Genomic DNA, 14,061 nt, shown 5'->3' on the forward strand with positions numbered 1-14,061 from the left:
TGACCTTTAAGATTCTTTCCAACCCAAACTATGATTCTACAATCAGTGCAATTCTGAAGCATCTCTGAGCATCCTATTTCAGTACATGCAGGACAAAATCATTCTCACTTCTGGCGTTCTTGTGAGTAATTTCAGACCGGACTGAATTCACAAAACAAAAGCTTTTCTGCTAAAGCACATGGTGCTCTCCTGGGAAGAAAAAATGACTGTGGTAACAGTGTCATTTGGATGGCAGTATAACAGTGGACCATTTCTTTTCAAGCAGAAGAAATCAGTGAAAACTACCTTTACATAAAAGCCTACTGTGATTTAATTTCTATTACTACCAAAACAAGAATAGTAAATCTCAAACATCTTTTTTTTTCTGTGATTTCCATTCTGTAGCCTCAGTTTCCCCCTCAGTGTCTTGTACTGCCTTTAATTCATGACACACTCCCACCAGTGTATATTCTGGTACCTTCTAAGTGCTGCATCCCCTCTTCCCATACACTGCAGTATCCCCATCCTCCTGTACTGCTCCAACCCATCTTTGCTAAGCCTGCCAACTGTGCAAGAGGCCACCCACTGTCAAATGCAATTAGTAAAAATCATTGGATTCAAAAAGTATTGAGGGAGAGGGGCCAATGGATATATGTATGTCTGACTAGGTTTCACTGTTGCTTTAGGAAAACTGACTAAGGAATTGCTCTCCTCTCTGACTGCAAAACAGAAAAATTACAGGTATTACTCAATTGCACTAGGAAGTGTCTTCTTGACAGCAAAAACATGGGAGTATTACAGAGCCATTGCATAACACTGACTTTTAACTCATATGAATGGAATGAACCATAGATATCAAATCATATCACACAAGAACAACTCTGTTCAGGAAATGAGCACTGAGAACAAGCATTGCAGAGGTAGCAAAATAACCCCGAAGAAGCATAAGAGTTAACGTTAACAATAAAACATTAAAAAGGCGTTTCAAAAAAATTCCACTGTAGACATTAATTAATACAGTTCCATAAAATAACTGCTGCTGTACAATCTCTCTGGGTGATGTAATTGTCACATATTCTTCTTTTCATGTATGGAGTGCTTTGGAGACTACTAAAGGACCCTGGGAATTTGTCTGCAAGACCACAGCAACACACAGACTCAAAAGCACAGGACTACTTCTACATTTTATTTGCACATAAAATACCTTTTGAAGTTTAATCAAGACATGTAGACCATACAATATCAAATATCATGGAAAATTTTCATTTTAATAAACTGGAAAATTAAAACCTCTGTTCTTCGAAGGTGTTGACAGCAAAGTAAATACAGAAAAGCCATAAAGTAGGCAGTAAGGTAGCTGACACAAAACCAGGGAGTTACTTTGCTTCAGGGAAAAAGTAGGTTTTCTGGGCTTCCCCCTTAACTTGCTAGCCATATCAGTCATAGATAACAACAGAAATGTTCTGAGAATTCTGCAGAGGCATTCTCCAAGAATAAATCTTAGCCTTTTCTCAACATTTTAAAATGTAATTTCTCTTCCATCTTAGCTTTCACAAATTTAAAACAACACAGAAAAGACAAATATAGCATGTCTCATTATTAGTAAGGGTCCAAACTGGTTATTTATCATTCTGGCTGGCCACTCTGGTACCTTTGGAAGGAATTCCAACTATCTGCTCAGCCAAGATAAATTATCATTTTCCATAAACATTTCAGAACCACCAAACCAATGCAGTGACCCCATCTGTGCCAGACACAGCATACACACAGACAGAGAGACAATCAAGATTCACACATGAGATTCGAGAGGCTTTTAGATGAGCAGGGATTTTTAAAACTGGAGTATTCCACACCAAGGAAAAGCTTGTCAGTCCTAAACACTTGAGCCCTGTAAGTTTCACTTCCACTTTTCCTGAACTGAAACTAAATATAACAATTGCAATTTCAATTTAAAAAAAGAAAAGAAAAAGCTATTTGCCTAATAATAAACTTAAATAAAAAGTTTTTAAAGTGCACCTGACCTGAACCTTTGGTGGGTTTTTTCCTCTAAGATACTGAAAAAAATTCTTTAAAAAGCCAATTCCTTCAAAACAAGTGTTTCTCTTTAATGCAAATGTTACTTGTGATGAACGGAGAGCAAAGTAACGTTCAGTAGCAAACAAAAAGAGGCAAAATCTTTGAACTTACAGTTCCTTAACTGGAATGACAAAAATTTCCAACCCTTTGCATACCATAATGGTATTTCATACTTGCATGACTGGTATTCCAAGTTTCCATTTACTACGGTAGTGCCAAAAATTATAGGACTCCCCTCGCTCTCCTTCCATATGGAAGCGAGCAGTACAACCCGTCATCAAAACATGACCACAGAAGATGTCCGGAAAAGTCCAAAAGCTCAGACATGAGTTGAAGGAAGAACAGTGATGCCTTGGAACGACAGCACGGGAGACACAGGGGCAGGTGAAAGCGCACAGACCAAGGGCTCAGGCAGCCACCTCGCATCTCTTGGAACCCATCGAGCTGCAGAGCAGCTGCTTTCAAACTTCACTACCGAGAAGCTCCGAATTTTTCTTCCAAACCCGCAGCGTGTCAACATCATCAACATTAACCTTCACATTCGTGGCAAGGCACAATACGAAACGCATCCCACGGGTACCCACGGGATGGACACGGAGGCACCTCGGGGGTCTGCGGTGGCGGGATCCTCCCGGAACGCACCCTGGAGGGGCTCGGGGGGAGCTCCGCCGCACACCCCGAGGGACGCAGATCCCAAGGGACGCGTGGATGAGGCGGCCATGGCGATGCCCCGCAGCCCCCTCCCACCTGACACCGTGACAGCGGCGGGGCCGCGACACCGACCCCCGCCGAGCCGTGACAACTCCGGGGGACACTCCGCCTGGTCTCCCCAGCTTCCGCGGCGCTGGTCGCCGACCTACCGTGCTCGGCGGCGGCTGCTGCTGCCATCCTGCTGCCTCGTCCTGCCCTCGCTCCCAAGCTGATGCAACAGCGCGTCCGGAAGCCTCGCCCCGCCCGCCCCTACGCTACTTCCGACGGCAGCCCCGCGTCACCGGGGCAACCGAGAGCGCCCGCCCGCAGCATCCCTCGCGCTCCGCCACGCACCGCAGGCGTGAGCTCGGGAAAGACCTCCGAGATCACCCAGTCCAACCCACGACCGAACACCACCCTCTCAACCAGATGATAGCACTAAGTCTTCCCTCAAACACCTCTAGGGACAGCGACTCCACCACCAGAACAAAGTCCAAAAGTCAACACCTGCTTCTGTCTCAACCAGGCTTTTATTGCTGTGCTCCAAGTGTAACAGTGCTAAGTGGATCAATACAAAACAAAATTGTACTGCGAAACCAACGCACGCATACTCTCAAAAGCGGCAGCAGCCACTCTCTTCTCATGAGACAGGAACTGCCACACGCAAAGGTGAACACGAGCTCCTCGGTCCCAAGCAGACATCAGGCACCTGAGTTCAGCCTTGTACAACTCAAAAGTGAATGTCACAACCAGACTCCATGTCAACATCTTCCAGCTTTCCACATGAGGCGAGAAGGGTAACAAGTACACATCATCACTTACTGCAGTTTGATATCCTCATTTAAAGGAAGTTTGTAAACACATGTATGTATATAGGAGCATTTCTGAAGTTCATCATAAACATTAAGCTGTAGCTTCTACTTTATTTATAATGTTATTACTTTTTAAAGTGTTCACTACATTATCATAAGCCTTCCTATCTATATGCTTCAACTCACTCAGTAACTTAATAATACATTGTTTCTCCCCCAGTGTGTTTCTCCAGACAAGAAGCATCTGATAGCATTGCTCATCTATACCATTATGAACATTATAAATAATTTTATCAATAGCATTGTCCTGCAGATGAGTTCTCATAAGCCGCCTCCACTGTTTTGGTGGCACTTCCTTTATAAAGGCCTCAAAGGTAACTCTCAGTTCTGAAAGAAAAAACACGAAACACACATCAGCTTGGGTTTTAAAACACAGATTCCCCCCTCCCCCCCACTAATGAATGTGCTTTTCCTTTAATTTTCAACCAATGCCTGCACAGACCAAATGGCAGCAGCAAGGCCAGGTTTGGCATTTAAGAAGCAGTAGGACAAATAGGTCTTCTCCTAAGTGATCTTGAGAGCAGCTGAAGGTATTGGTCCATGTATCTTGAAAGTAGTCTCTTGGGACACCATTCAGCAAAGGTGGTTTTCAGGAAGGCTTCAATACCTGGCACATTAGCTTAAACAGGGCTACTCAGGAGGCTTTAACCACTTCACTATGCTGCTGGTATAGGTTTGCCACACTAAGACCATAATGAGAAAAACCCATTGCTTGGACATCCAGCACAATTTGCTGGGTACAGGTAGATGTATGGGGATTTAATGGAGTCTTCCATGTGAGTAGACATCTGACAGAAAGATTTTCTGCTCTGACCTACACCCCACTCAATAAAGCAGAGTACACTGTTGCAGTGCAGGCTTAGTTTAAAATATTTTTAAATTTGTACCATTCTTAAAATCATGACTGCACTATACCCCAGTGCAGAAAAGTCATGCTTTAAAGTAGAACAATTCACCACAGGGATTACAACTTCTGTCAAATGTAGCAATAATCCTGTTTCAGCATATTTTACAATTTACTAAAAGCCTTATAGCTCTAAGCAGTGTTCATTAGCCTCTGTACACTATTCCTTAAGTAGACTAAAGTCAGCAGGAAACAAAACCAATCCAACTGCTGTCAATTTTTGCAACACTTACCTTTTTGAGAGAGATTTTTAACAATTATTTGATGCTTTGGTTCTCGTACCTATAATACAAATTTAGATCATTACTCCAACATGCCAGGGTGCTTTACTTACAATTATTTTTGACCTACTTGACAGCTTGCTTCTATAGCACACACCAATAAGAGAAGGGGGAGTAACAGCACAGCTGAAAGTATTTGAGTAAAGAAAACTGCCCAATAAAACAGCCACACTGCTAGCTCTGAAGTGAAGCAGCAAGGCAGCACACATGCTACTATTGCTAGAATAACTTCTATGTAAATTTTAACAGGGAGATGAAAGAGGCAGAGTAAATTAAGTATAAGGGATTGAAGTTTGCTTTCCCAAGATATCAGTTCCTGTACTTTCTAGTACATCTTTAAGGCAAAGTCTCCTGTATCATTCTGCCTAAAAACTCAAGAAACAGTTAAAAACAACTGAAATTACATGTGTATTAGAGAAAACATGATTATAATTTCACATACTTACCACATGATTTGCTGGCATTCTACTACTTGGACCATTAGATAGGTTATTCTGATGAAAAGCAAAATTCTGGCCATGTTTTGCTTGTAATGAAGACTCTGCAATCCTCCTCAGCTGCCTTAGCACACAGTGCTTCCAGCTCCCACATGGGACAGTGCCCTGCTCAGTAAGTGGATTATCTTCTTCTGATGTGTTTTCTCCTTCCAGGTTTATACTGATTTGTGCTTGACTCTCACGAGAGTTCTCACCCTTGGGGTTCATTGCGTTATGTGCAGGTGTCTTCCTTTCTGGCAAAATCAGGCTTTCTATATTGCCCTCAGACTTCTGCAAAGAATAAGAACATACTTTAAGAGATGTTTCATAGGTAGGCCTTCAAGGACTGCTTGGGGGAAGAAAAGAGAATACTTGAAGACACCAGATGCCAGAGAAATAATAGAAGGCCTGCCAATCTGGTAAAGTTACAGCCTTCACAGAATTCAACTTCATATAGTTTCAGAGGCCAACTCTCCACTTTGCTGGCTGTTCTGCTCCCACAGGACTGCAGGGTGAGGTTCACAGGCTACCTCCACAACAAATGCAGGAAATTTTTCCTAATGTTCTCACCAATGTGGATTTCTCCTTGCTCCTTCTCCAGGTACAGAAGGTATGCAACTCTAAGGTAAGAGGAAATTAAATGGCCTTGCTTTACCTGAGCTGACTTAACAGCAACAGGGGCCTCAAGCCTATCCCTGTGTCAAGGCTGATGCTCTCACAACTTCTGCCAAGCTTATAGCCTATCAACTCCATGTAAGTGCACTAGCTTAGGCTTTCTTTAGCTGCATTAACTTTCCTGGCAGATTCATAAACTAGAATCTAGGGAGCACCAGTGCACATTGCATAGCTTTTGTGAGGGGACAAAGAAGCAACCAAGGAAGGCTGCATCATTTTAAGCATTGCCAATTCATTAAAGCATATGCTAGGGAGCAAAGCCCCAATTCAACATGAACAGTACAAGTATAATGCAGATTATCATCTGCCCAGAATGTCAGCTAGTACTAAAACCAGAAAGCTTTAGGGTTGGTTTTTTTTTTAAGATGTGGAAAAAGAGGTTGAAGAGTAACCATTCTCCCCATGACACATGTTTACTAAGGTAGAGCTCATCTGTGAGCATAAGCCAGGTATAATTTCTGTTTACACAAAGTCAGTGACCCACATGCAACACCAACATGCATAAGCAGAGATGTGAAGGGAATCACCCCACATGTCACACATGTAGTTGTACTTCATTCTCGTTGCAAACACTTTCTGTCAAGGGTGTGAACAGGTTAAAGAAACTGATCTTATATGGCATAGTTCTTAAATAGAAAGCCCAGTAACTGAAAGTACACAGCACAGTTGACCATTTTGTTTCAAAACACAGCAGCAGCTATTAAAGTATCAGCAGTAGTTAGGGGTTTTTAAGAGCAGTATAAATTCACTGGTACTTTGGAAAGGACTGCAAGTTGGTGTCGAAGTGCCTGGTCTCAGAACTCCATCAGTGTAACTCCCCTTAGCAAACAAGCTATTAAAGTAGCAGGAACACTCCAAGTGCACAGACATTGCATCTCAAGTCTCCGACAGCTCTTACATGAGAGCTAAGTGTCACCATGCATCAATTTCCTATTGATTTATTCTACTACAATTTTATTCAAATTAAAGAGATATTATATTTGCCTAATTCTATGCTACAGTATTTGGACCAGGTTTTCTGTCATGTTTCTTTATCAGCTTCTACAAACACATGAAGTGCTGTGAATATGGCCACGGAGTGGGGGGAGACACAACCCAACAGAAAACCATGGGTAATTGACATATTTGAGCCACTTACGGACCTTAAAAAAAGAAGAGTTTAAAGTGATACTTTTAAACATATATTTCAATTCATTTCTTAAGTCTTCAGCTGTTTTTGACATAATTAAAATGCACTTAATTGCTCAAAATGTCTAATTAGTAACCTTAGACAAGAGCTCACACAGGGTGAGGAGTGCATTGGGAGGAGGACCAGAGAAGCAACGGGGAGAAGTACTGCTGTACACATGCTATGAAAGGAATCTGGATAGTTTTCTTTGATACTCATCTAGACTAACAGCTTAACACTACACATTAACTGTACTGATAAGACTGAGCTCATGTTTGCCTTGCAGAAGCTACATCCTTAATAGCACTAACTAGAGAAGCTAGACAAAGAAATACAAGCTAGTTTTGTATTTATCTTGCAAAATGCTAGATTGGCAATATTTTTTTAGACTGAAACAGTAAGGTTTGAAATAGTACTTGATTACAGGAAGCCAGGGTAAGCCTAGCTTTAAAGTGGAACACATGCCAGCAGGCAGCTTTAGAGGTTGGTAAACCATTTATAGAGAGGTACTTTAGAACTGGCATGCTTGAGCCCCAAAACCTTCATCTATGAGACTGTTCTGCTCTGTAGTTTGTGACATGAGCCCAAAGACAGGAAGACTCAGTCACTTCACTGGATCAAGATTAGTAGGTCTCATAAACAAATAATTTCTTGTTAAAATGCAGTGAAAGTTTGAACACCACCATACAGGTAACTAATAGCTGACACTGACTGTGGAACACATGTGTGAAACAACAAAAAAAGCCAAACTGGATTGAGGTATCATCTGGAGACAGTCTGTAGTGAAAGCTTGCAGCTAGTCCAATTTTTTTTTCTGCTTTCAAAATATCCTATTTACAGGCTCTGAAGTGTTTCCAAGAGAAACATTGCAAAGACCAACTGTAGCAGACACATGCAGCTAATAAATGCATCAGGCTCTTGCTAATATCTGGCCCTATATAATCACAGCTTGTTGCATCACAGGAACACATCCTACCAAAGGTCTGCAGCAACACAAACACCAAGGGCTGTGTATCAAGTACAATTAAACAGTGCACAATTAAACTGCACAAAACTGAGATGAAACACTTGATCTGTCACATACTTACCAGACTCCTCTCTGCACCTTTATCAATTGAAGCAGCTGAAATACAAAGTAAGTGTTTAAGAAACTTTTAGGAATTACAGGAACTTAAATATAGCTGAATTCACACAAGATTTATACCCAATAGAAACTTCTGTAACACAAACCAAAGCTTTTACAAGACATTCAGTTTCCTTGACCTATCATATGTTTCACACAGCACTACCCTTAGCTTCAGCCAAGAGCATAAACACTGTGCCTTCATATAGGGAAGAGTCTCGCTTAGTAAAATGTTGACCACAATGTGCAATTTGTCTTTTAAGCCACTCTTGCATCCTCCCCCACTCCAACTTATGCTTCCCATAATTTTTGTGGGCTACTTCAATACAGAAAAAAAGGCAGAAATTGTCTTTACTGCAATGCAATCAGTAAGACATGATTTGAACAAAGTTAGCATTCAAACTTCAGACCAATTTTTAACATTATTCTAACTACGCTAGTTGCAAAAACACTTTAATACACAGCAGTGGAAAGAGAAGTTTCCAGGAAAACAGCTCAATTCCCCCCCCCCCCCCCCCTCCAAATAAATTCACACAGGACTTATCAGCCTAATAGTCACATTCATTAAGAGGCTCAAATGATAAAAGGGCAACAATCTGTAGAAAAAATCTCCAGCCAAATGTAGTGAATTAGAGTAGTTAATGAGCTAATTAGTTGCTACTTTTTGCACCATGCATCTGAGCTGACACAGGTTTTTCTCTGCCAATACAAGGAAAATAGATAGAAAAAGTCCTTTTTAAAGAACTTATGATAATCTTGCTTTGAAGCAAAGGCATGTGTCAGCAAAATAAGAAAGCTCATAGTTAAGGTTTATGCATTTCATTTACTTAAAACTACTCTTCATTTTACAGGACTTACTTAATTCAATCACATGCTAAATTATCTGAAGCTTAAATAGGTCCCCTGCAAGGTAACACAAAACCCAGGGATAGCCCTAGTGCATGCTTTACCTAATTACGGAAAGCAAATTTTATGGACAACAATCAAGCAGTTACCTTTATCACACTTCATCTTTCTAAATACCAAGAACAGCAAAACAATAACAACTACCAAAATAATTGGAATAACCAAAGAAAGAGCTGTGGTTCCTGTGAAGGAAAAAGAAATAAAATTAGTATTGAAGTAATTCCCCCAAACAAGATATCCCTTGCTATCCTAGGAAACAGCCTAAACCCAGCACTAATACAACAACCCTCCTAGCTTGTCATGGAAAAGGCACTGGGACTCTCAGCTGACCTGAACATGCAAGTACTTGTTTGCACTGCACATCATTATCCCAAATGCAGCAGGGGATTCTGCACAGAGCTGCTATACAACTGGGACAAGGTTTTCTGGACAGACAAAAGGGACAAGGTTTTCTGGACAGACAGTAAAAGCGGAATAAGTATGCAAAAGATAACAGCAAACTTCAGGTGCTGTAACATAGTGACAAGTTCAGTCTTCCTTGGGTCTGGCAGCAGCTATCCACCAGCAAAAGAGAAAGCTGCTCCACACACAGCTTTTCAGGCATAGGAAATATCTTTGCACTATCCATGACTTTTAGCAGTATCTGCATTGCAACTTGGAAATCCCTGCCAACACATACAGGTTTTCACCCAGTGAAAAAAACTGAAGATGGTTTGGTCACTTGAATGCCTTTGAGAGCTTGTGTTTAGCAAGTAACTCTCAGACTGAAATATAGAAGCTGTTAAGTATGTTACAGTAGTTCAAACCACTGTTTACAGACTGCTCTGGTGTTGTTAAAGCTGAAGCTACAGATCCTCCAAACCAAGCTGAGTGGGATTTGTGTACCAGACCTTGACTGGGCGAGTCACATCCTAGGCCCGTAGTAGCATTGCAATTCCGCATGATTTCTTTCCTTTCTGGATACCTGAAGTGGATGGCAACACAGGGCTGTATCAACATTTTCAGAGTGATACACAGTTCGTCTAGGCCTGATTTCTTTTTTCAGGCAGAACTTAGAGGCATGAACAGAACATGCATAAACAGATAACTTTGTTAGAAGTGCACATTTAAACAACCCATGGTAATACTACAGGATTAAATAGAAGCAAAGCAGATAAAGCTCCTGTATGTTAACTTGTAAGTGGTGGTGGTAGAAATCAAAAACCCAACCACAGAGGAGATGCATTATTTATGCACAGTTAGTTTCCTTCAACAGGTAATTCTACCTCACAAAATTTTGAGCTGGGTGCTAGAAATCTCACTCAAGTGTGTACCTGGGGAAATGCTACTCAGAAGACAAGATAAGTACAAGCTTGCACCCATAAGCAACAAGAACAACAATATCCAGGTTCACATCTTTTTAGGTCTCAGCTTCATATATTTTGTCACCTCAAATTTAAATGCATAAATAATGTCATTTGCCTTCAGAGCAATTATTTACAGCCTGATAACATGTGTTAGCTATTGGCACTGATTGGGCCACAGCTATAGCAGTCCCACGAAGGAAAACAGTCACTTATATTCTTTATCAAACTTACATTTTACTGTGTCTCTGACATATTTCACAGCTCGCATCAGCGCAGAAATACCCTTGCTTGCACTGGCATTCAGTATTATGTGTCAGGGTACAAGATCTCACAGTTATCTGATCTAGAAAATAAAATACAAATTACAAAGTAAATACAAAAGATGCAACTACAACCATGCAAAATTTACTCTCAGGCCATAAAGGCAATTTCTTTCTAAGTTCAATATGCTCAATGAGGACCAGATTTTCCACATCAAAAAGGGGAAAGGGTTAAGACTTGATCAAAATTGTGCTTGGTACCATCTTTGCATTGTCTGCAAGGCAAGCAGTCGTCCAAGCCATTCTCATAGCCAGTATAACTCTCTCCCTCCTTGCAAAGGTAACATTTTCCTCTCAAATGTGGAGCACTGCAGTGCTGGGCAGCAAAAGTACCTGTGGAAGAAAAGAACCAGCAGCAGTTTCAAGGGATCTTTTTAACAGACAAAAGGCTATAACAGGATGTTTGCAGCTAGGACAGGGAGTAATACCAAATGAGGCATCCAGCCAGGCCTCTGCTGGGACACACAGGGGACAAGGATAACTCTCTACATCAGCTTAGCATCAGCCACATACATGGCCATCACCATCTCTGAAGGAATTGGTGAGCACAGAGAACTGCTTGTAACAACCACTCTTTTTTTTGTCTGAATTACCTCTAGAGAGATCTCCGATACTCTCTAAGGGCAGGGTGCTTCTTGGCACAAAACTCTAACTCTGCACACATTGAGCAAGGACAAGAGAGCAAAACCAAGCTCAAGTTTTACCTACAGACACAGAAATATCAAAATTCCCTTAGCCCTCTTTTTTGTGCTAACTAATATGCTTTGTTAACAAAAACCAACCAAATACCACCCAATTTTGAACACTATCCTCAACCGTGAGCAGAGGTTTCCTGGCTTGCTGCCAAGGCACCTGTCCCAGTCATCAGCTGTCACACAAGGAACTCTTGCCTTAACAGCCCCAGGAAACCCTCACAGCTCCAGCTGGGCTTACCCTTTCACCAGAAGAAACAAAAACCAATAGTGACTCAGTCACATACACAAGAAAGAAACATGGTCTCTACCAGCTAAGACTTCTCAGTCTTACCTGCTGGACAAGACATGCAGCAGCGTCCTTCATGGAAGTACTCTCCCTCCTTACAGTTCTCTGCTGGGGTTCCAGGCATTTTCAGAAGCATAACCTACAGCAGAGACAAACAAGCTTTTGAGTGATTCATCCTCCCAGGACATGATAACCATCTCAGTGAGAGGAACCTGTAAAGACTTAGAACAACATTCAGAAATTTATGGGAAGCCACAGAGGAAACCCAAAGTAATTTCTGCTAAGTGCTGCTCACAGCAGTAATTGCAATCACAAAGCTGGGGTTAAGGCACCACCGTGCAGCGGCTGATGGGTTTTAGGCAACTATTGCCACAGATCCCTGACTCCATTCAAACTTCCACTAGTTCACTGCAATGGAACTTCAGAGGCCGAAGTTTCTGCCTCTTCCCATCGTTTTAAGTCATGGGGATCAGTCTTAGTCTTTCCCACTTCCCTGCACACCCCACCCTGCAAAACGGAGGAAGCACCCCAGTCACCTCATCCAACATTTCTCACTGGCTCTGTAATCTTAAACTGAAGGCAAGTAGTTAGGTCACTAAGAAAAATAACATACTGTAGCCACAGGGGCATTGGGAATTTCTATTTCTTAATTATTTGTTTATTAAGAGTAAGAAGCCTGCAGGCCGCGCTCCCTTCGGCAGGACTCTGTGGAGCTCCCCAGCGCCAGAGCGCCACGTGCTTCGCAGGGAGGCGAGAGCAGAGCGCGATTTCAGGACACCGAGGGATTGTATCCCCCGCTTGTAAGACCCACGAGAGAGAAGGTGCTAGAAGTAGAGGCAGAGAAAGGGGCAGCCACGGAGCTTCCCGTCACTAATTGCCAGCAGCGGGCAATTTCCAACCTGAACCAAGGGTTCGGCTCCTGTAGGGAGCGCTCTTTTAACTCTTTCTGAGAGATAAAGTTACTGAATTTCCTGCTACGCAGTTAAATAACGTGAGGACAATTATAGAGCTCATTCGTGACTTATAATTTTCTTTTTTCCCCGAGGAGAGAAGGAAAAGCGGCAGCAGCCGCATCACCTGTGCCCACTGCCCCTCACAGGCTCCCCGCGCCCCGGGCCGGGTCCGCGACCCCAGCAGCAGCGCTTCCTTATCCCTTTCACGTTTAGGAAAGCCGCATAAACCCGGGACTCCCTAAGCCTCGAGCGACACGAACAGTTCAGTCAAGTTTCTAAAGACTAAAGTCTCTTGAGGAAGAGAAGGATAGGAAAACCCGCAAGGCTCCTGCACCCTGGACACGGAGGAAGAGTCCTTTCCTCTCAAAAGGAGGGATTTGGCTCCGGACAGGTGCCAGCCCCCATTCGCGGCGGGCAGGGGGAGGGCGAGCCCCCACTCTCAGACAGCCCTGGCCAGAAATCCCGCCCGGCACTCACCAACAGGAGTAACCCCAGCCAGAGCCCCCCACCCGGCACCCACCAGCAGCAGCAGCCCCGGCCAGAGGCCCCCACCCGGCACTCACCAGCAGCAGCAGCCGCAGCCCCGCCGGTCCTCGGGCTGCCATAGCAGCTCCCGGCCCACACCGCCCGCCCCGTCCGGCCGGCACAGCCACCAAACTCCCGGGCGGCGCCGCTTTATCTGGCCCCGCCGCCCGCAGCGCCCGCTCCCGGCAGACAACAACCTGCACCTGGGGCCGCGCACACCCACGCGGCTGAGGGAAGTCGCGCTGTGCCTTGGGACTTGCGCAAGTTACTAACACATTTCGCCGAGTTACGAGGAAATGGAGCTATTCCCGTCTCTCCAAAACAACTCACGTGCTGAAGGGCCGCCCGCTCATTACGAAAAGGAGGGGCGAAGAGTGGACAGAGAATTTTTTTCAACAATGCACAAACTAGGCTTTCTAAAGCCCCGAAACGGGTCTCAGCTTTCTCTTCAGCAGTTATTCCTGCCAGAAAAATTACATTTCCGACCATGATTTTCATCAAGAATACCTTTCACCTTCCATGCGCATGTAAACTGGCATGTAGTAACATTCGCCTCCAGACGTTGAAATTGCATTAAAATTAATGGCACAAGGATTTAGAGACTGTTCCTTTTTTGGATTATCTTTTAATGCTCTGGGGCAGCAGCAGCAGCAGATGTTGGAAATTCCTGCTCTGCTTAGGCATTAGTTTACCTAGGTTGATAGTTTGTTTCACTGAAATTGCTCCTCTCTCGACAACAGTGTTTACTTAACTGCGGCAACAAGTCCCAGTGAAACTCTTGTGGGG

General features: G+C 43.3%; 2 protein-coding genes across 3 annotated transcripts in view; both read right to left on the reverse strand.

Moving 5' to 3' along the window:
• CARS1 (cysteinyl-tRNA synthetase 1) overlaps window positions 1-2,996 on the reverse strand; it is a 33,030-nt gene extending 30,034 nt beyond the window's left edge. Inside the window, exon 1 of one of the 2 annotated variants that reach the window (XM_071558826.1) lies at window positions 2,916-2,996. In XM_071558826.1, coding sequence (XP_071414927.1) covers window positions 2,916-2,943 — 28 coding nt within the window. In that variant the 5' untranslated portion in view covers window positions 2,944-2,996. The remainder of the gene's footprint in view (window positions 1-2,915) is intronic. The other variant, XM_071558825.1, reaches the window with a different exon arrangement.
• A 260-nt stretch (window positions 2,997-3,256) lies between these two features.
• On the reverse strand, window positions 3,257-13,765 carry LOC139673332 (tumor necrosis factor receptor superfamily member 10A-like). Its single transcript, XM_071558836.1, has 10 exons — window positions 13,314-13,765; window positions 11,843-11,936; window positions 11,018-11,149; window positions 10,728-10,839; window positions 10,041-10,114; window positions 9,240-9,332; window positions 8,210-8,244; window positions 5,249-5,569; window positions 4,755-4,803; window positions 3,257-3,944 (listed from the first exon to the last, which is right to left on the reverse strand). Exons 1-10 carry the CDS (start codon window positions 13,353-13,355, stop codon window positions 3,649-3,651), a joined length of 1,248 nt encoding a protein of 415 aa, XP_071414937.1. The 5' UTR covers window positions 13,356-13,765; the 3' UTR covers window positions 3,257-3,648.
• Between the last annotated feature and the right edge of the window lie 296 nt (window positions 13,766-14,061).

Source organism: Pithys albifrons, chromosome 6 (genome assembly GCF_047495875.1).
Source record: "Pithys albifrons albifrons isolate INPA30051 chromosome 6, PitAlb_v1, whole genome shotgun sequence".
NCBI lineage: Eukaryota > Metazoa > Chordata > Aves > Passeriformes > Thamnophilidae > Pithys > Pithys albifrons.